Source organism: Pleurodeles waltl, chromosome 5 (assembly GCF_031143425.1).
Source record: "Pleurodeles waltl isolate 20211129_DDA chromosome 5, aPleWal1.hap1.20221129, whole genome shotgun sequence".
Lineage (NCBI taxonomy): Eukaryota > Metazoa > Chordata > Amphibia > Caudata > Salamandridae > Pleurodeles > Pleurodeles waltl.
This window is the reverse complement of record NC_090444.1, coordinates 1,867,278,861-1,867,295,046: the sequence shown is the minus strand read 5'-3', so window position 1 is coordinate 1,867,295,046 and position 16,186 is coordinate 1,867,278,861. Positions and strand designations below refer to the sequence as shown.

Here is a 16,186-nt window from a genome sequence, read left to right as displayed (position 1 = left end):
AGATGTGTGAGAGTTGGCCCTTTTCCTAGCTGCTCCTACAACGACAGAGTCTGGTGGCAGCTGTGTAGTGATGAAAACCGGGTCTGTAGGAGGCGCCTTATACTTTTTTTCCACCCTTGGTGTGATTGCCCTACTTTTGACCGGCTCCTTAAAGATTTCTTTCGCGTGCCGGAGCATACCAGTGAGCATAGGCAGGCTTTGGTAGGAGCTGTGGGTGGAGGAGTGTGTGTTGAATAAAAAATCATCCTCGACCTGTTCTGAGTGGAGGCTTATGTTGTGAAATTGTGCTGCTCTAGCCACCACTTGAGAATACGCGGTGCTGTCCTCTGGTGGAGATGGCTTCGTAGGGTATGCCTCCGGACTGTTATCTGACACTGGGGCGTCGTATAGGTCCCATGCGTCTTGATCTTGGTCACCCTGGCTCATGGTGGTGTGAGCTGGGGAATGTGATGGAGTTTGTGCTGGTGAGACGTTAATCACAGGTGGAGGAGAGGGTGGTGGGGTAACTCTTTTCACCACTTTTGGTTGTGGTGTCTGTTCAGTTTGGAACTCCAACCTTCTCTTTCTTCTAATGGGGGGAAGGGTGCTTATCTTTCCTGTCCCCTGCTGTATGAAGATACGCTTTTGCGTATGGTCCACATCAGTTGCTTGTAGCTCTTCCTCAAACCTATGCTTTTGCATTTGGGAGGTTAGCGAGTGCTCTTCTGTATAAGAGCCTGAAGCTGGGTCGCTTGCAGTTTGTTTCGGCACCGAAACCCTGTCTGCGTGTTTTTTCGGCTCCGAGGTGACTTTTTTCTTTTTCGGGGCCGAAACCTCTCGGCGTCGATCTTCTTCGGTGCCGCTGTCTCGGCGTCGAGCCGTGTCCACACCGGCATCTCGGTGTCGAGGCTTGTCTCCAGCACTTTCTCGGTCCCGAGAAGGCTGCGTGCCGGTGTCTCGACCGGAGTCGGACGATCTCGGCACTGTTTGGGCCTTTTTCGGTGCCGACGGTCGGTCACCGAATTTATGGGTGGAGCCATGGCCTGATGGCAGTGGCGTCCCCTGGGCCTTGTAAATCTTTCTCTGTGTGGTTTTCGACGTCTTAGTCACGGTTTGTGTATCGTCGAATCCTTCGGAGTCCGATTCTTGGATCGAGAAGGTACCTTCCTCTTCCTGCTCCTCGAACTCTTGGTGGGCTGTCGGCGCGGACGCCATCTGAAGTCTTCTGGCTCGACGGTCTCGGAGTGTCTTTCGGGACCGGAACGCACGACAGGCCTCACAGGTGTCTTCACTGTGCTCAGGTGACAGGCACAGGTTACAGACCAAGTGTTGGTCTGTATAGGGGTATTTATTGCGGCATTTGGGGCAGAAACGGAACGGGGTCCGTTCCATCGGCGTTCTTCAGCACGCGGTCGGGCCGACCAGGCCCCGACTGGGGATCGAAAAACTACCCCGAAGGGCACCGGAGCTCTTCGATCTTCGATGCGGTGTTGAATCTAAGTACGCCGATCCCGAACGCAACAATACCGACGAAAATCTTCCGAAATTAGCTAATTTTCCATTCCGAAACTCGGAGCGACAGGAACACGTCCAAACCCGATGGCGGAAAAAAAACAATCGAAGATGGAGTCGACGCCCAAGCGCAATGGAGACAAAAGGAGGAGTCACTCGGTCCCGTGACTCGAAAGACTTCTTCGAAGAAAAACAACTTGAAACACTCCGGCCCAACACCAGATGGCGAGCTATTGCAAAACATGCGTATCTACAGCGACAGATGCCATCGAACTATATATTTCTGCTCATTTCACAGCATCTAGTCCAATAATTTGAGGTTATCGGTTGAGGTGTCTCGACTACAGTTCACAGTGGAGCAATTTCTACAACTTCCGTCAGATCTCCATCCCAATTCAGCAAAATTGTGAAATGTAAAATGGTTTGATAAATCGTGTAGGACACTAATGCTCTGCGAGGCCAAGGAGGCTCTCACGTTTAGCACAACGGTCTGCGGACTTTAACCAGCAGTAAAGTGGCTGCTGTCGCGTGTAAACAGCCACTGCGCCACTTGGCTTCCAGTCGAAGAACCAGCAGACGCCGTCCGATTTCCAGAAGCATAATGAGCAGCGCTTCCACACCTCTTCCCTGGAAGATCCTGGTACATTCCGACAAGTAACTTATTGTTGCCATACACAATGCGAATTCCCAGCTCTGCTGTTGTTGTGAGAGACGAACACCGATCTGAGTGAAGTAACTCACCTTTTACGTAAAAGTCTGAAAATTTCGTCAGGTAACTGCTGAGGGATGCCGGTAAATACTTTGTGGGATCATCCATATGACAGAGTGGGGATACGGTCCAGCAGCGTGGCGAAAGGACAAGCACCTTCACCTCTGGGTCGTCACCTGCTCGCCGCGGATGATCCTCTATCGCCTGCAGAAACAAAGAGGTGAAGTTCATGCCTTGAAAGAACAATTAGGTGTTGCGAACTCACCCTGTAACAAAGACATGTGGGCACTATCCACTGCAAGCTCTCACCTCTTTGAGATCCTCCTGGTCCCCGTCATCCAGCAACTTCTTGTCCAGCTGCTGCAGTAGGAAGAGGTGGAACTCCTGCTGCAGCTCCTCCGACTCCATCAGGTTCTTCAGCATCTGCTGCGGGAAGCGGTTTGGGAAGCACAGGCTCATCTGTTCGATGACCGCACTTTCCAGCCAGACCTTCCCCTGAGACAGGAGACGATCTCCGAGATAATGTCTGGAAAAAGTATCAAATCAAAGCAAGCATGAGCACGGAGTACTAGAAACATCCCCTCGGCCAACTTACGGTATGGCAACAACATTCGCCAAGATGAAGTAACGAAGCGCAGCAACACGCTCGCTGGCGAGTCTTAGTGATAAAACCTGAAAAGGCACCAGAACAAAGACTAAAACACAAAAACCTGCTGCTCAACCTAGATATCCTGGGAGATGGTCACACAAGCAACACCATCATCCAAACAGCAGACTGGAATGGATCCAAACAAAAACCCAGTTTTATGGGTCAGATGTAGGGGACACGCTCAGTGGTTTGCACAGACGGCATCCTTAAACCCTTTCACGAAGCAATGGAAAAGATATAAGCAAGATGAAGGAAAGGGAAGAAACGCCAGGACAGACGGGGAAACCCACTGTGAGCGATATAACATGGATCCATCCGTTCGCCAGTGTGGGAGACCCTTCACAGGAATGTGTGATCGTAAGGCCAGAGCCGTCAACGGGAAGCATTAAGGAACACTGGAATGCAGCAAGTAAAGATTTATTTATTGCAACCAGACTCGCACTGGTAGATGTAGTCAAAGGAGGACTCGTCCTGGGACTGGAGACGACAGCCTTGTTCAGTGTGACCTGTTATGGGCGTAGTAGCATGAAGGGAACCCCATGGCTCTATTCCGACAACGTACATGACAACAGCAAGGGCACTGTGCTTTCTCATACTCTGGCCCTCACACCCTTGAGTAAGGCAACATATGAGGTCTCCCTCTGTGGTGAGGCGATTAAACCTGTCCAGTGCAGTAGCAGAGTCACATCGCTCTCTTTCAGATCCACAGAATGGAGATGGTTATAGAGAGGAGTTCAAATACCAGTGAGGGAAATATTTAGTGACTGAAGAGGCGTGGGATGCAAAAATGTGGCAAACAGCCAGGTCACAGGGTAGTGCAGATGTGATGGAAGAAAAATGGAGAGATGGGGACAGAAGGGCACAAAGTAGGTCAGGAGGGAATGACAAGTAGTGGGTCAGTGTGAAGTGTGAGAGAACGGATGTACAGATACAAGAGGACCACAGACAGGGAAGAGAGGACACCAATGGGGTGGATAAAAGCCGTGGCGTATGGTCCGAAGCAGGGAGGTGGTGCAAAGAGCAGACGGCAGAAAGAGAGAGACATTTTTGGGGGTGGAGAGGGAAGTGTGAGAGGTAGAAGAGCCGACCCAGAGATGGACTTGCTTGGGTCTGTGTTGCCCATCCCTTGACCCCTTCATGAAAGACGAACAGAGCGTCAACAGTAGCAGCTAAAAGTCACATGAACGTGTGAACTCAAAGATGCTACTGACCGTAAAAACGATTCAACGTTTGCAAGATGATGAAAAGGAGACAACCCTATCATGGTGCTCGTCTCATGCACTGTTAACTTTATGGCTTCTTGTTAAAGAGCTGACATGACCACAATAGTTAAACCAAAGCAAATACTCAATGGTGGACCTAGAAAATTAGGAGCAGCTCTGCTGCTTGTACCTTTGGCAGGGGAAGAGCAACTCCTGTTACCTGTAAAAGTGCTCAAAGGTGTTCGCCAGCTCCAACCCAGAGAGGAAGAGCATGGGCTCCAGGAACTGCTGCAGCTGCCTCAGCCTCTTCACATTGGACAGGTCTCTGCGGCTCTTCTGGATCTGCTCATCAATATAGCGGGCAAACTTCTCACTGACCTAAATGAAAGAGTACACTCCTGATCTCACAGCAGACAGTGTAATGCTCAGAGGTGCATGGATGCCTCGTGCTGCGGCTGTCAGGTGTGGGTTACAATACTGCACCTGACTTTCTGTGGTGTCATCGGACGGGAGAGCAAAGGCATGAGAGAAGAAAATGCGACTTACCAGCACCAACAGTTTTCCACCATTTTATTCTGCTACAGGTTCACATGAGTTCAAAGGCATGAGAGAAGAAAATGCGACTTACCAGCACCAACAGTTTTCCACCATTTTATTCTGCTACAGGTTCACATGAGTTTCAAATACTTCAACCTGTCAAGACGCGAATGGTCAGGAATTTATCATCAAAGCAAACAAACAGTACTCACTTCCAATAGTTGTCAATATCACGTGGGTTCTTCTAGTTAAGAGCCTAGAGCCTGGCATGACCGGACATGGCTTCCGACTAACGTCAGAAGCAAACCATGCATTTTTCCATGAGATGAACGAAAGCCAAAGAAATGGAAGAAGTTTTGATTTTGGTGTTTAAGAAGGAGTCTTTAACCATTTCATGACATACCTTATCAATAAGGGTCGTATCTTCTTGAGCAGGTAGAAGCAGGCACACAATCCTTGATACCATTTGAAATGTAACCAGATATTACCAGATTGCAAACAAAAGACACAGGGGCCTTTAAATTTACTTCAGCTATAAAGGTCGTTCTGAAAGTACTTTACTAATGTAGAGGCATTTGAAATGACGCACATGTGTCACCTTGGACATGTTCAGTGGATAATAGCCTGGCTGTTAGCAGCATCAACGAGGCTAGTGAGGAAACTCAAACTTCATATGAGCACGCCTGGTCACTTGCCATCCTCTTCTACAACAAATTGAGCAAACGTCCGCCCCATTCATTGAGGGTGCTTTCAGAGAAGTTCGGATTCATCTTGCATTCCTAAGTGTTTTCATTGTGCGGTCATCTTCAAAAGTCTCTTTGTCCCAGGAAGGAAGGAAGGAAGGCTAACTTACAGGAAAGGTACTGAATGAGCAAGAATGTAGAGGTCTTAGACTGCAGGACTTGGAGGGTCTATCTTCATATCAATACAATAGTGCACAAATCATTTCAACTTTGCAGCACAGCAAGCCAGAGTGGTAAGTCTACGGTTTTCAGGCAAGATGTCATGCATTCCTGTGGAAGGCCCAAGTTGTCGAGACCCCAGTTGCTAGATCGCTAAAATAAGTTGCTTGGGATCTGGGTGCCTGATTTCAACATTTCTAATACAGCTGATTATTAGGGCTGCCTGGCCCAGGTGTGGGCCACCAGGATGATGGTATGCAATGTTTGCTGCAACTTCCACATCATCAGTGGAAGAAGGGATACCCGGAGGCGAAGTGTGGCCATTATGCCTTATTTGGGTGGCAAACAGGTCTCTTTTTACAGAGCCCCAGCACTGGACATAGTGGTGTAGGACCTGGGGGCGGAGTTCCAGTTCATGGACGATGCGTCCTCCTTAACAGGTCTGCAAGATCAGGGTCCTCCCCCAGAAGGTACTCTGCCATTAGGTGAATACGGTGATAAATAGCCCAATGCCAGATTGTCTGAGCTAGAAGGGAAAGGGAGACCAAGTGCGCATCCCTTCCTCTGAGGGAAAAGCATGGTGGTCCTGTTGTTTGGTCTGATCACAACTACTTTGCCGTGAATGAGTGGTAAAAAAGCTTCGATGGTGAGGCAGATCGCCAGAAGCTCTAGCTAACTGATGTGGTGGCTTTGCGGAGCTGAAGTCCACACACCTTGAATTATGTTGTGGTCGGCGTGGGAGACTTGTGATAATGGTGGTTTGCATAACAGGCTGTTGCTGTCCGAGCACTGAAATGACCGATGGGCACTGGCCGTTAACACCAGATGTTCCATCTGACCCTCCGTTTGTGACCACTGTGGTGAGAGAGGCTGTTGCAATGGACGCATGTATAGCCAAGCATGGGGTATATCGATAGAGCAATTCATCATACCCAAGAGGCACATAACAGTTCTTACCATGAGGCAACGTTGGCTGAAAAGAGGCATACGCTTGCTGAAGGCTGCGGCTCAGAGGGGTTGGGCAGGACTTGCTAGTGATGGAAATTAAAACAGATCCATTGATTGGTTAGATCTGGAATATTTGGAGAATGGATTGAGTGCATTTATCGTAAACCCCAGACCATGAAGAAGTGAAATGGTGGTCTGAGTGGGCTGCAGGTACTGTTGGCTGTTTGCACTCTTCACCAGCCATGTATGCACCCCCCCCCTTAGGTGGGAGGAGACCCCTGCTAAGCATTTGATAAAGACACCTGGGGCAGTGGTGACACTGGGAGTATCTTGAACTGACCACGAATAGTTGTGCTGGTAAGCGGTGACGTGGAAGTTGGCATCCTTGATCAAGATGTAACTATTTGCTTCCAGGTAGTCGTCCGGCTGGTGTAGAGGAATGACATCCTGCAGCGTCACCATGTGACAATGTTCAGAGAGAACATATCTGTTGGGGGGTCCGAGGTCCAGAATGGTTCAGAGTGAGTGTGATGCTATTAATTGTGTTTGACCAATGATTTTGTGTTTCACCACTGCGCATATTAGTTGCTCAAAATTCACCATTAGTACATTATTCAGTTTAGCTGCCTATTGGCTTTAATATGGAGTTGGATATTACATTTGGTATTTGGGTTAGCTGCCTATTGGCTTTAACATGGCATTAGCCATTACATTCTGTATTCGGTTTAGCTGCCTATTGGCTTTGACATGGCATTAGACACTACATTTGGTATTTAGGTTAGCTGCCTATTGGCTTTAACGTGGAGTTAGACATTTGAAGTTGAGACATTGCAGATGAGCTGTGTTTTTCCAAGCTGTGTTTTTCCACAAGATGAACCAAGCTGTGTTTTTCCACATGATAGACCAAGCTGTGTTTTTCACACCAAACCTTAGCTAATAAGAGCGTGTAGATTTTGTGTTTACCTCTCAATCCAGTCTGAGAGCGAGTGAGGGTTGGAGAATTGGCCACTCTCCAAGTTTCTTCGGTTCTCACACTGAGTTTGCTTTTAAGGGGTGGCTCTGGGCAACAGAGAGGGAGTTACTATTTTGACTTCAGACAGGAACCAGACGTCAGTTGCCTGTCCCCCGTTTGGGTAGAAAATCTCTTTCTCGCAGTTGATCCAGAGTCATCAACTTGAAGCCTTAGAAAGATGAAGCTGTTATAGGCCCTACAGCCTTGCCCTACAGTGATGCAATTTTGACTTTTATGCTTTGCTTTGCTTTGAAGTTATGCTATGATATAATCACATGTATTTGCATTGTGTACATTGCAACTGAGAAGTACTTTGATATATTTTGCTTTCATTGCTGCGACTACTTTTGAACGTGGGCTGCCAATTTACTAATTTTGTCTCTCAGGAACCTCGTGGTGAAGTAATAATAACAATAAATGTCTTCTTTAAACTCAGAAGTGCATTCCAGAGAGGTTCTGTAAGCTCGGTCATGAGATAAGAGAAGGAAAGCAGAACAGTGAGCCACAGGTTTTTGGGAATAAGGAAGTAAAGTGAGTAAACACCTTTGACCCGCTGACGGTCGGGCACTGGCTCGATGACGTGGTTTTGAAGAAGTGCTTGGACCTCTTCCTCTAACAGACCCAGATGATCTGTCTGTGGAGGAATGCTGACTGGAGGTGTGTGAAGTTCTAGGCAATAGTCATGCTGAACTGTGCCTAAGCCCCACTTGCCTGAGGTGATTTCCTCCCACCCAGGGAGGAAATCCTGATCCCTTCCCGCAACAGCTGTTGTGTGGTTTGGTGGGGAGAATGGAAGAGTGTCACTGTTTTCCAGAGCCTCCCTTACCCCTACCGCTGTGGTCGCTATTTCTATACGCCCCTCTGGAGTATCTCCTTGAAGACTGCTGGTGGTAGGCCTGCTGATAGAAAGAAGGAGGGTCTGGGGAGGTTGCCTTACTGCAAGCCCTATTCTGCTGCCTCCAAAAGGACCCCCTTTAAATGAATGTTTGGAAGGCACCCAAATCTTTGGCCATCTTGGTGTCCTTTTCCGTTTCTCAAACATTTGATCAACCCATGGACCAAAGAGGTGCTCACACTCGAAAGACGTTTTGAGGAAATGCAGCTGGACCTCTGGTCTACACGCAGCCAGGCATGGCATCTTGATCCCATGAGCCTCAGCGTTGTCAACATCCAGGGGAAAGCAGAAGGTGGCATTAAAAAAAGAATTTCTCTCTGCCATGAACTCTTCACCCCTCTGCCTCTATTCCTCAGGAGGTCCTGAATTTCGTCCCAGTGCGCCCTATCATAATAGGAAAGCAAACCAACAGAGCTGGCAATGCTCCAGTGGGAAGCTGCCTGCATGACTGCCCTCTTTCCAGCTACATTTATCTTTTGGCTCTTTTTATCTGGAGGGGAAGCATATAATGTGGCCTGGGCGTTTGCACACAGTTTGCACAGCTAGAGAAATGGAGTGACTGACCATGAATGCGTGGTGGGTCTTTGGGAGAGGGTCCGCATTCTTTGTCAACCCGTGGAGTGACCACCCTAACTTCTACACGCTCCTTAAAGGTGCAGGAAGTGGTCTTAGGCACTCCCTGAAGCATCGGTGGAACTGCACTGTGCCCTGTGTTTTAGACAGAGCCTCCATCAGGAAGTCGTCATCTTCAAGGAGAGCATGCACAGCCACTCTATGGGTGATGACTGCCCTCTGAATGATCTCGAGGCAGGAGAAAGGTTTGGACGTCTAAGACGGTGTGGGCATCGATGCAGGTTTTGGAGCCAGCGCTGAAGGCCCTTTCGGCTTCGAGGATCTGTGAAGGACCTTTGGGTGCGAAGGAAGGGTTGATGTGGTGCCTGAAAGAAAAAGTAGTGTTTGGCTTCGAATTGTTGTTTGGCTTCAAAGTCTTCAATGTCGACCAGGGCCCAAAGGTAGTGGTGGCCTAGCTGAACTGTTTTTTAGAGAATGGGCTTGGAGCCTCCTTGGCGATGCTCGGCCTCAGCTCTGGCCACTGGGCTAGCTTAAACTGTGTTTTTGAGAGCATGGTAGTGCACTCGTGTCAACGAGGCATTTGTGTGCTGCTACTGTTCCTCCTCAGTTATGAAGGAAAAGACTTCCTCTATGGTCGGAAATTACCAGACAAACAGTGCTCCTTAAAGTCTGGCTTCCTCCTCCTCTGCCTCAAAGCTATGCTCCCTGAAGATATTGGGCTGTCTTCTGACTCCTGCCTCTGCATCCTCCGATGGGCCCACCTCCGCTCGAATCGGTACCAAAGTGTCTATGTAGACTGGAAGGTGAAGCAGGCCCGGCACATGGTATCATCATGATTGGGAACAGGAAAAAATTGCAGACCTGATGGTGATCTGTCCACAGAAATTTAGAGTGGCACTTGGGACAGTATTGGAAGAAGGTCCTTTCTATTTCTATTGCTGCATTTCTCATCAACAAACTCTCAAGACTAGGGGTTCAAGCCCTGAAGAGGACCTAAGGCTCTGACGGTGAGGCGTCAAAGAAGGTCGCTGCCTGTTAAACAGTGCTTTGCTGAACAACTAACAACCATTGCGTGGAATGAATTTTGGTGCTACCAGACTTGAAGACCACCAACCAACTGGGCCTGAAGGAAGGCAGAGCCCTGAACCCGATGGTGGAAAAAAACTATCTAACAGAGTTGATGCCTTTGCACATTGCCCACTGTGGGAAGAGTCACTAAAAATGAAATGTGACACAAAAGACTTCTTCATAGAAAACCAACTTGCCAATGTCCGAGTCCAACACTAGATAGCAGAAGTATGCAGAGAATGTTTATCTACAGCAACACATGCTACGAACACAGCGTTACACTGAAAAATGGTGTACATAGTATTGCACAAGCACATCCTCTACTGTGCTCAATATGGCTCCTTCTGTGAGGTAAACATACCGACCCCAAAACTCAACATTCATTTGGGCAATTTATCATACTAGGCCAATCACTGAGGTTGGGTGAAGGGTCACTGCCGGCAGTGGCTGACATCCAAATGGCTGCCTTAAAAGCATAAATATGACCCTTTCTTACTGTTACACTCTTGTCGGCCGTTTCAACTCATGGGAAAAGAAATCAGCCCACACAGAAGAGTTACAGGGTCTACCTTAGACCACACATCACAGAGGACTCCCACTGCAAGACCCCTAACCTCGGCCTGACATTTCAATGATGTAGTATTTACAGAAGGACTAAGGTCAAGCCCACGTAGATGCATTACATCTACATATTTGCCTGTGCTATATCGCTCGAAATCCAAAAAAGCATAATTGGAATGGATATACTGTGACACGAAAATCCCATATGTAGTAACAGTGAATAATGCAGGTAGTAATACGTCTACCAACAGACCTTGTGGGACCCTCCCTAACTGGACTAGAAGAATATGGGCCCGTCCACCACTGAAGATACCATCTGCTACTGGGCTAGAACGAGCCACTGAAGTCAGACTTGATATTATGGCTTTGATAGGAGTGAAAATATCCAAAGAGCTAGAGAAGGGTGTTCTTAAAGCATCAGGGTAGGAAGGTGCCCTCTTTCTTGGCATGGTTACCCCCATTTTCTGCTTTGTTGTGAGTATGTCTGACTGTGTCTATTGGGTTCCTGCTAACCAGGACCACAGTAGTTTTGCTCTCTCCTATAAATTGTACCTTTTTCTTCCAACAATTGGCATACTGGTCCCTCCATGTAGGTCCCTAGTATATAGGACCTAGGTACCCAGGGCACTGGAGTTCCAGGGAATCCCTATGGGCTGCAGGAGTTACTCTGCCACCCACAGGGAGCCCATGCAAAGGGTTCAGCGGGACTGCCATTGCAGACTGCGTGAAACGGATACACGCACCCTTTCCTGCACCCTTTCACTACCAGGTCACTGCACCAGGTCACTATAAGTCACCCCTGTGGTAGGCCCTCTCAGCCCAGAGGGCAGGGTGCAGGAACCTGTGTGTGAGGGCACAGAGGTGTCCCCACGAACTCCAGCACCATTTTTACTGGACTTCGTGAGTATTTAAAAGAAATCTGACTATGCCTTCAGATTGAAGTTTTATTAAATATAAAAAAGCCTTTGTATGAAGTTGGTGGCTGATACAGGTCAAGATTTATTGATGAAATTGTATAAGCTATACTTAAACTCTTCCTTTGCGCTGTCAACAGCCTGACCAACTATAATGGCATTTTCAGGCTAGTCAATGGAGGAACTTGCCATCTGTAATGACATGTTCCACTCCTAATATTATGCACTCTACCTTGTGAGCAGCTTTTTCAATGTTTAATATTTAAAATCAGGCTTCTGACCTGTCAAAAGGGTGATTTTGACAGGTATGTGTGGCAGGGTTCAATCTGCTGTTATTGGGCTACGGCCCTAAAGCGATGTTTTTACTGGCAGTGTAGTGGATGGCATAATAGGCATTGCAGTCCACAAGCAGCATTTAACTTTCCATGTCATGGGTGTGTTTCTGCACCGTATGCAATGGCTTTACAGGAAAGTTAAATATGCCACTGGGTTTTGAGCAAATTTCAACATGTTTTAAGGGTCAGCGCACATACACTGGGTACTGAATAGCATAGTCCCAGCGTTAGGGTTCAAGATTACCAGCAGATGACTCAAAATAAAGAAAAGACTGGGCAGTGACCAACCAAAAAGTGGCCACTTTCAATGAGTACTGTTTGGATTAGGATGGAGATACTGTGGGGGGGCCACACTGCTCTGAAGAACATATTCGCTTAAGATCTCTTATCTTCAGTAAAACAGGGCCTAATACTGTTCACTTCTATTTAAGGAGTGGATTCTGGAGCAGCGTTTGGTATTCTATTCTACTGTATATGAAGATCAATACAAAGGCGCTGCCAAGTCATAACAGCAGTATGTCAGCCAAACGAACACCAACTACCAGCACAAGCCACGATGGAAGAAGGAAGTGGACGACTTTTAAAAGAGAAGTTTCTCTTTTTAGCATTGAAAGCCTGATGTCTGACTGCATTTTCTGTCATTTCTTGGTCAGGTTGAGCGTATGAGGCAAACAAAGTGTTATTTGTTTTAAAAAACAGGTGGGATTAGGGGAAATCAATGACAGTTTCCATGTGAAGCAGCAAGATAATTCTAAAACTGAGTTTTCTGGGATTGTTTTGGGGCTCACTGACAGGCAGTGCTGTAATAGAGGGTTGGTTTTGATATGATAACTTTTTTGGCACTGGGTTAGGCAGTATCACCAATCACTAGCTAATGGCCACTACAAGAAAGGGACCACAGCAGCCATGCGGGGGTGCTGAATGAACATCACATTGATGCTAAAAGAACCACTATGAAAATGGTTGAAGTTCCAAATAAATCCTTTGGACCAGAAGGCATGCTAAAGGGAGGCAGAGCAGACCTAAAGATGGGGAGCCATCTGCCGGGGCCTGGCGAAGATTATATGACGGAACACCGAATTAAAAACAACTACTAACCTTAACAACGAGGTCGGAACACCGACCTCGTCCTTACTACTAATGATTTTACCTCGAATGCCTTAACAACGATATTTCGTTGTAAAGGCATTCCTGATAAAATCATTAGCAATAGGCACCATTCACCCTACATCCCTCACCCCACCCCCCCAACCCCACCCCAAAACCTAAAACCCCATGACCCCCCACCCACTCCCAACAACCAAAAACGCCCCACCCCCCCAAAATCTAAAACCCCCTAACCCCCCACCCCCTCCCCAAAACCAAAAACGCCCCACCCCCCCAACCCCACCCCAAAACCTAAAACCCCCTAACCCCCCACCCCCTCCCCAAAACCAAAAACACCCCACCCCAAAACCTAAAACCCCCTGACACCCCACCCCCTCCCCAAAAACGCCCCTCCCCCCAACCCCAACCCAAAACCTAAACCCACCACTTACCTTCGCCAACTCCCTTCTTTGTACCTTAACCACGCATGTTCGTAAGGCACAAAAATACGAAGTCGTGGTTAAAAAAAGCATTGTTACGCTTTTGTTAACCACGACTTTCGTAATAAAAGTCGTAAAAAAGGATGTTTCCCCCTGGCGAATGGCACCCGAAACTCCAGGTGCAACTTTGCAAGAGCAAGCACTGGTTCAGATGGATGATGTGAAGAGTGGAATCGGGGACTGACGCTGTTAACTTTTGGACTTGTCCTTGGAATACGAGCGATGCCTGGGAGAGGCGGGCTCCCATTTGTCATGTTCCTTACGTTTCTTAGGGGAGGATTCCTCCTCAGAATCCACAATGGCTTCCTACCAACCAGCAAATTCCAAAGGTGAGGAAAATGTGAATAAAAGTTTCCGTTAGAAGTCACATGCTTTGCTCTTTCTCTTCCAGTGGCTCCAATGACTCTGCGATGTTTGATTAACTAGATGAAAGAGAGAAGGCAAGACCGTTTGGTGCCGGGCCTTTTGGAAAAAATGTCCAATGATTCATCAGTTCTTGTTAAAGCAGAAGGAGGAGTAGTTACTGGCAAGGGCGCCGGCAAACATGGAGGCTGCCAATGTTTACGTTCTGCCTATGCTTTCTCTGAAGAGAAGATGGACTGAGACAAGTGTTGGTACTAAGGCAGGCAGCAAAACTGTAGGAGAGAAACCCCTGTGAGTAAAAGACCTCCGCCTTTCCAGAAACCACTCGCTGAAGACTGACCGATCAGTGTTATCATGAACTAATTTACTTTGATTCTGAACAGAACAAAGATGTAAGAAGTCATGAGCATCAGAGAATTTAAGACCTTTGTCCAATCACTGGAGGAAGTGGACTCACATGATGAGCTGTCAAGAAAGGCACTGCACTCACATTTGGCCTGTTAGTTAAATGGTAGAATGAAAATGTCACTTACCCAGTGTACATCTGTTCGTGGCATCAGTCGCAGTAGATTCGCATGTTTTGCAATAGCTCGCCATCTGGTGTTGGGCCGGAGTGTTACAAGTTGTTTTTCTTCGAAGAAGTCTTTCGAGTCACGGGACCGAGTGACTCCTCCTTTTGTCTCCATTGCGCATGGGCGTCGACTCCATCTTCGATTGTTTTTCCCTGCAGAGGGTGAGGTAGGAGTTGAATTGTAGTAATAGTGCCCATGCAATGGAGTGACTAAGTATGTACCTATTTAAGGTTGAGATGATACATATACAAATAGTTGAAGGTAACTTCCAAACTGCTACAGGCTCCCGGGGAGGTGGGTGGGCACATGCGAATCTACTGCGACTGATGCCACGAACAGATGTACACTGGGTAAGTGACATTTTCAGTTCGATGGCATCTGTCGCTGTAGATACGCATGTTTTGCATAGACTAGTAAGCAGTTATTTCCCCAAAAGCGGTGGATCAGCCTGTAGGAGTGGAAGTAGTTTGAAATAATGTTCTTAATACGGCTTGACCTACTGTGGCTTGTTGTGCAGATAACACGTCTACACAGTAGTGCTTGGTGAATGTGTGAGGCGTAGACCATGTGGCTGCCTTACATATTTCTTGCATTGGGATGTTCCCTAGAAAGGCCATGGTAGCACCCTTCTTTCTGGTTGAGTGTGCCCTTGGTGTAATGGGCAGCTGTCGTTTAGCTTTAAGGTAGCAGATTTGGATGCATTTAACTATCCATCTGGCTATACCTTGCTTTGATATTGGGTTTCCTGCATGAGGTTTTTGAAATGCAATAAATAGTTGTTTAGTCTTTCTGATGTTCTTTGTTCTGTCAATGTAATACATCAATGCTCTTTTGACATCTAATGTATGTAGTGCCCTTTCAGCTACGGTATCTGGCTGTGGAAAGAACACTGGAAGTTCCACTGTTTGATTTAGATGGAACGGTGAAATAACCTTTGGCAAAAATTTAGGATTGGTCCTTAGGACGACCTTATTCTTGTGTAGTTGTATAAAAGGTTCCTGTATTGTAAACGCCTGAATCTCGCTTACTCTCCTTAGGGAAGTAATGGCGATGAGAAATGCCACCTTCCAGGTTAGGAACTGTATTTCGCAGGAGTGCATGGGTTCAAAAGGTGGACCCATAAGTCTAGTTAGGACAACATTTAGGTTCCATGAAGGAACAGGTGGTGTTCTTGGTGGTATAATTCTCCTAAGGCCCTCCATGAATGCTTTAATGACTGGTATCTTATATAGGGAAGTTGAATAGGTAGTCTGCAGGTATGCAGATATTGCTGCAAGGTGTATTTTAATGGAAGAGAAAGCCAGGTTAGATTTTTGTAAGTGAAGCAAGTAACCCACTACATGTTCTGGAGTTGTGTGTAATGGTTGTATTTGATTAATATGGAAGTAGCAGACAAACCTCTTCCATTTACTTGCATAGCAGTGCCTGGTGGATGGCCTTCTGGCTTGCTTTATGACTTCCATACATTCTTGGGTAAGTTGTAAGTGCCCGAATTCTAGGATTTCAGGAGCCAGATTGCTAGATTCAGCGATGCTGGATCTGGGTGTCTGATCTTTTGGTTGTGTTGTGTCAACAGATCTGGCCTGTTGGGCAATTTGATGCAGGGTACTACTGATAGGTCTAGCAGCGTTGTGTACCAGGGTTGCCTTGCCCAAGTTGGTGCTATTAATATGAGTTTGAGTTTGTTTTGACTGAGTTTGTTTACCAGGTAAGGAAGGAGAGGGAGAGGAGGAAAAGCGTAAGCAAATATCCCTGACCAGTTCATCCATAGGGCATTGCCTTGGGACTGTTTGTGTGGGTATCTGGATGCAAAGTTTTGGCATTTTGCGTTCTCCTTTGTCGCAAACAAGTCTATCTGAGGTGTTCCCC

At 47.2% G+C, this 16,186-nt stretch overlaps 1 protein-coding gene across 2 annotated transcripts in view; it reads right to left on the bottom strand.

The window, feature by feature from the left end:
- LOC138296904 (cullin-9-like) overlaps positions 1-16,186 on the bottom strand; it is a 360,394-nt gene that overhangs the window by 71,060 nt on the left and 273,148 nt on the right. For both annotated transcript variants that reach the window (XM_069236417.1, XM_069236416.1), the window contains exons 26-28: positions 4,272-4,429; positions 2,510-2,726; positions 2,233-2,404 (exon numbers count right to left, since the gene is read on the bottom strand). In XM_069236417.1, coding sequence (XP_069092518.1) covers positions 2,233-2,404; positions 2,510-2,726; positions 4,272-4,429 — 547 coding nt within the window. The remainder of the gene's footprint in view (positions 1-2,232; positions 2,405-2,509; positions 2,727-4,271; positions 4,430-16,186) is intronic.